The sequence below is a fragment of the Magnolia sinica genome, chromosome 12 (assembly GCF_029962835.1).
Source record: "Magnolia sinica isolate HGM2019 chromosome 12, MsV1, whole genome shotgun sequence".
In the NCBI taxonomy this organism is placed as follows: domain Eukaryota; kingdom Viridiplantae; phylum Streptophyta; class Magnoliopsida; order Magnoliales; family Magnoliaceae; genus Magnolia; species Magnolia sinica.
In genome coordinates this window covers 26,464,623-26,470,245 of record NC_080584.1, presented here as the reverse complement: position 1 = coordinate 26,470,245, position 5,623 = coordinate 26,464,623, and the positions used below count along the sequence as shown (strand labels likewise).

Sequence of the window (5,623 nt, the reverse complement as noted above, 5' to 3'; positions counted from 1 at the left end):
ATATATATATCTGGATAATGCTCCGAAATGATCTGGAAATATGAATGAACGTTGTAGATATAATAAATACATAGCTGTGGGGCCATGTAACTTTGATCTCATTTAAGCCGTTCGTACAACTCTCAGTTGGAGGAGCGTCAGCGCTCGTCTTCGCAGTGTAAAGGAGGGGTAGTTTCGTCCTCAAAGTCGCTGTCCGCACGTGCTAGTCTAAGTTGGTAACTTAAGCTTGTATTCCTTCATAAAAACCGATGGATAAAAGGTTTTGTGTACAGTGGTCATTTTCTACAAACACTAACCAGATCCAAATCTCAGGTAGCCTACACAGAAACAGTGGAGAGTGAACGCCCGCCAATAAAAACTACCTAAGGCCCACCATAAGCATATCCCTAGTGTTTATTTTCCATCCAACTCATTGGTAGGTTCAACCAGACCCCTGGGTCAGGGAAACTACACACATCAGCTTCATGCAAAAGTTGCGTAGCCTATAAAAAGCTTTCAATGGTCATTCACCACCTTTTCCAGTGGTGTAGTCCAATTTTCCAGTGTATCCCACTAGAGATTTGTACCTGCTTAAGTTTTGAAATAACATATTAGAATGGGCTAAAAAATGGATGGGTACAATGGATATACAACACCTTAATCAAGGTGGGCCCACACTTTAAACGTGACACACGTTAAAAGTGTTATTCGGTAGCACCTAATCCGCTCCCGACGAGAAAGCTGTGTGTTTGAATTATTACTATTTTCAACTTTAGGTCATATCACCGTGAGTGCGGATGCATTGTCGGTTGGTAATGATAAAATTTAGAGCCGTCGCTTTTCACTGGTCCGCATCATTGCGAATTCGGATCCTTTATCACAAACACCAAAAAAGAAAAGAAGAGGCCTTTGTTACGTGAATGGGCCACACATTTAATGGAATGCAGATTGCGTCCTATCCCGCACTGCTCCAGCTGGGAACGGGCAGGGGCTTTGAGTGGCCACCGTGATGCATGGGTTTTATTGGCATTGTCCATCCATTTTTTTTCTCATCAGTTACGGATATTATCTCAAAAATGAGGCAGATGCAACGCGCAAGTGGACCGCACCACCAGAAGTAGCGGTGATAATAATTCTCACCGTTGAGAATTTTTTAGGGCCCACGGTACCATGATATTTATTTGCCTTCCCATCCCTTTATAAAGTTACATGAACATGGACGAAGAGAAAACACAAATATTATTAGCGCGATCCAAAAACTTATATGGCCCCCAGAAGTTTTAAATGGTAAAAGCTTATTCCTCACTGTGTGGTCTACCTGTATCTTGTATTTGCATCTTTTTTTTATTTTGGATAATAAGGAAAAATGGATGGACGTGTGGATATAATCCATACTTCATGGTGGCCACTCAAAGCTCGTGGTGACAACATTAGTGATGATGTTACTACGTGAATGGGTTACATCATCACATACTACATTTAATGTATAGGTGCTAATAAAATTAGTGATGACGTGGACCAATCACAATTAATAAAAAATAGATTTTTTTTATTTGTAGCAAGTAGATGATCCCGATTTGGATGACACTAGGTCACAAAACACCAAATTTCTCGCTCTTAGTTAAGTTTTACAAATCATTTAAGAGCATGGGACAAAAAATGAGGCACATCCAAAAGTCAAGTGGGCCATACCACAAAAAGCAGCCAAGATTGAATGATGACCCTTAAAGCCTTCCTAAGGGTATGCATGGTTTGTTTGTGATGTAACCTCTTTTCATAAGGTCACAAATTAGCTTGATTAGAGCCTTCCATGGCCCCTAATAACTTTTCAAAGTAGGTATCCAATTCCCACGGTTTCTGTTGTGTGGCCCACTCGAGCCATAAATCTGCCTTGTTTTTTTATCTAATGCCCTAAAATGGCATGAAAAAAAATAAATGGAGAAAGTGTGTGCGTAGAGGTGGGCATGGAGTCGAGTTGGATCGAGTTAGGTCCAACTCGACTCAATTCAGTATTGTCAAAACCTTGACCCGAACTCGATCTGAGTCGGGACCGAGTCCAGTGGGCTTGACTCGATCCGAATCGGATCTTAGGTGGACTGACCCAAACCGAGTTCGACTCGGTGAGAGATATCGAGTCGGATTGAGTTGGCTACGGTTCTAATTGGGTAAAAAACTGTTGAAATTTTTCTGGGCCCCACGGTTTGGTCCGACTCGACTTAATGCTCACATCCTACCTCTGGTGGCTCGCATAGGAACATTACTGATTGGGCCAGCTACAATAAGGGCATTTGCATGATGGGGCCCATCTGAGTGCGACCTCATTACACAAGCCAGGCCAGGCGCACGACACCCGATCCGAGCCAGGATGCACCACAGTCCACAGCGGGCCAGGATGCACCACAGTCCACAGCGGGCTAGGCCGCACAACATCCAAGCAGCCTCACCGCACCCGCGCTAGGCCAGGTGCACCCACCCGATTTGAGTAGAGTCCACAACAAGCCAGGATGCACCACAGTCCATAGCAGGCTAGGCCGTACTGCACCCGCGCTAGGCCTGGTGCACCAACCCGATTTGAGCAAGGCTGGACGCACCATGGAGGGCTACGCTGATCCCAACTCGAACTGGATGCAACAAAGCGGGATAGGCCGATCAGAGCTATCCATTTTAAGTAAAATAATAATAATAATAAAATAAATACCCGAAAAATCGAACTCGAGAATGGGCTAGGTGGTCGAATCAGTGTTGCTGTGTGGATGGGTGAAGGGGAGAGAGAGAGAGAGAGAGAGAGAGAGAGAGAGAGAGAGAGAGAGAGAGAGAGAGAGAGAGAGAGAAGCTCGAAGCCGGACGGGTGCTGGAGTAGGGGATGCTGGGATCGGGTTGGGTGTGGTGGCCGACCGCTAGGTTTAGGGACTTATGGTAGAGAGGGAAATTGGTTTTTTTTTTTTTTGTTTTGTTTTGTATATATAGTACCCAATTATCGGTCCAAGTCGGGTTTCAGATCGGATTGAGTTCGACCGAATCGGATTTCGGATCGAGTCGGGTCGGGTTACTATGTAACCTGAACTCGACTCGGTCGGGATTCGGATCCGGGTGGGCCTACTCTATCCGAACCCGACTATGGCATTCAGTTCGGGTCGAGTTGGATCCGCCGAGTCGAGTTGGGTCTTGCCCACCTCTGTGTGTGTCATAATAGAAATGTGTTGTACCCCACACCTTAGAATTTCTTAACATGAAATTTACATGGGCACATGATAATTTATTTCCGATACTACACTGCCAGTTCATTTTTAAGATCATTCTAATACATAAGCACAGAAAATGCCGAATCAAAGCTAAAGTGGATCAAACCATCCAAAGCAGCAGTAATTAATGCTACCACAAGTTAAAAGTTGTGTTGTGTAATAGAGAAAAATTCAGCCTTTTGTTTTTGTTAGCTTGTTAGTATAGCCCACTGTCACACATCACACATCACTGTTAGCCACTCCCACTGGGGAATCGATACCAAGACCTAAAATGAGGTATATTTCACTCCGTCTACCACTTGAGCTATGGATCAGGTGTCCCAGTGAGATTGACTCATCGGAAATGACGTGTACCAATGAGAAGCGACGGCACCGAAATCTCCCGTGCCTTCAACACAGACGATCCGCACTAGGTTTCTGTTAAAGAACTTCCCACGAAAGGCTTTCTCCAGAAATCGGCGTCCACTCTGCACTCTCTTCCTCACATCAGTTATTCCACCAGATGGCCGACTCATCTCCTCTCCTCTCCCGGGTCAACTCGTCCGAGCCCGAAGCTCATCCAGTGCTGCATAAAGGTCCACCTACCCTCGATGATGCGATCGAGCAGTGCGTTGGCAGCTTCGGCCCGGCCCAGCTAATCCAAGCCGTCCTCGTGTCGTTCTCATGGGTCTTCGACTGCCAACAGACGTTCATCAACATCTTCACTGATGCACAGCCATCGTGGCATTGCACACGTGCAAATGACATGGAATGCCTGTCGGCTGCCACTCCATGCGAGCTACCAAAGCATGCATGGGCTTGGGACCAGCCTGCAAGCACATCGATTATCTCTCAGTGGGACCTGATGTGCTCGAATCCACTCATCTCTGGGCTCCCAGCATCTTCCTTCTTTGCAGGCTGCCTTGCCGGCGGTTTCCTTCTTTCGACACTCGCTGACTCATCACTCGGCCGCAAGAAAATGCTCCTTCTCTCGTGTCTCACCATTTCAGTCACTGGTGCACTGACCGTGGCCTCACCCAACTTGTGGGCCTACTCGGCCTTGCGGTTCATCAGCGGCTGTGGCCGCGCGACGATTAGCACGTGCGCACTCGTGCTGTCGACTGAGATTGTTGGGAAGCAGTGGCGGGGTGAGGTGGGCATCTTCGGATTCTTTTGTTCCATGCTCGGATTCTTATCCTTACCTGCCATGGCCTACCTAGCTAGTGGAACCTCATGGTGGACCCTCTATCTGTGTACGTCGGTCCCCGTGATCTTTTACTGCATAGCCGTCCATTTCCTTGTACATGAGTCCCCACGATGGCTCTTCGTGCGTGGACGCAAGGACGAAGCTATCCAAACCCTTCGAAGCATCGCTTTATCAAACGGCAAGATATTGCTTTCCAGCTTCTCTGAAGTGGCTGTCGAAGAGGAGTCGTGGAATGTTGACATATACTCGGCGATGAAGATCTTGTGGGAGAAGAAGTGGGCATTTCGGCGGTTATTGATGGTTATGGTGGTTGGTTTCGGAGTAGGCATGGTCTACTACGGGATGCCGCTTGGCCTTGGCAACTTGAATTTCAACCTCTATCTGAGTGTCACGTTCAATGCATTATCGGAACTTCCGTCAGCCTTACTGGCCTTCTTCCTGATAGGGAGGATGAATCGCCGGAGTGCGGTCCTGGTATTCACTATCCTAAGCGGGTTGTGCAGTGTCCTGATTTGCATGGTGATAGATGGCGGCGATATGAAGGAGGTGCAGATGGGGCTGGAGCTGGTGTCGTTCTTCAGCGCTTGCACTGCATTCAACAGAGTTTTGATATATACCCTTGAATTGTTCCCAACAAGCGTACGGAGCTCAGCGCTGTCGATGGTGCGGCAGACTATTGCGATCAGCGGCGTGATTAGCCCCTTGCTGGTGGTGGCTGGTAGGAATCAAGGGTCGTTGTCATTTGGGGTGTTTGGGGTGGTGATTGGAGGGGGTGGATTGTTTGTGATGGGTTTGCCAGAGACAAGAGGTGGGCCATCTTGTGATACAATGGAGGAAGAAGAGAAGAAGGAGATTCTGAATTTTAGTGGAGATCATGAATGAATATGGGAGCTTCTTGTTTTGTCTCCTGGTGAGCTTTCCTAAGCTCACGTGCGTCTGCAATAAAACTCATGTACAAGCTCTATAGCTTACATATGAAATGGTCCGATATTAATCCATCCATAGAAAGGAAGCAATATATTGATGCCCCATTACAAGAATCAGATTCATGAATTGGAACGAGGATAGCGTATTGAGTAATATCTGTAGGGCCCACCACGTGATGTATGTGTCTTATCCACTTCATCCATCCATTTTTCCAGCTCATTTTAGTGCATGATACCAAAATTGAAGCACGTTCGAAATCTCGACCATTTATCAGTTTCCAATTTTGGGG

General features: G+C 46.8%; 1 protein-coding gene across 1 annotated transcript; it reads left to right on the top strand.

Moving 5' to 3' along the window:
• Positions 1–3,482: 3,482 nt before the first annotated feature.
• On the top strand, positions 3,483–5,363 carry LOC131221139 (organic cation/carnitine transporter 3-like). Its single transcript, XM_058216288.1, has one exon. The coding sequence runs from the start codon at positions 3,724–3,726 to the stop codon at positions 5,287–5,289; it is 1,566 nt and encodes a 521-aa protein (XP_058072271.1). The 5' UTR covers positions 3,483–3,723; the 3' UTR covers positions 5,290–5,363.
• Positions 5,364–5,623: the final 260 nt, after the last annotated feature.

What these genes read in the sequence shown, in the direction of transcription:
- LOC131221139 (XM_058216288.1), top strand. Translation starts at nt 3,724, where the DNA reads ATGGCCGACTCATCTCCTCTCCTCTCCCGGGTCAACTCGTCCGAGCCC.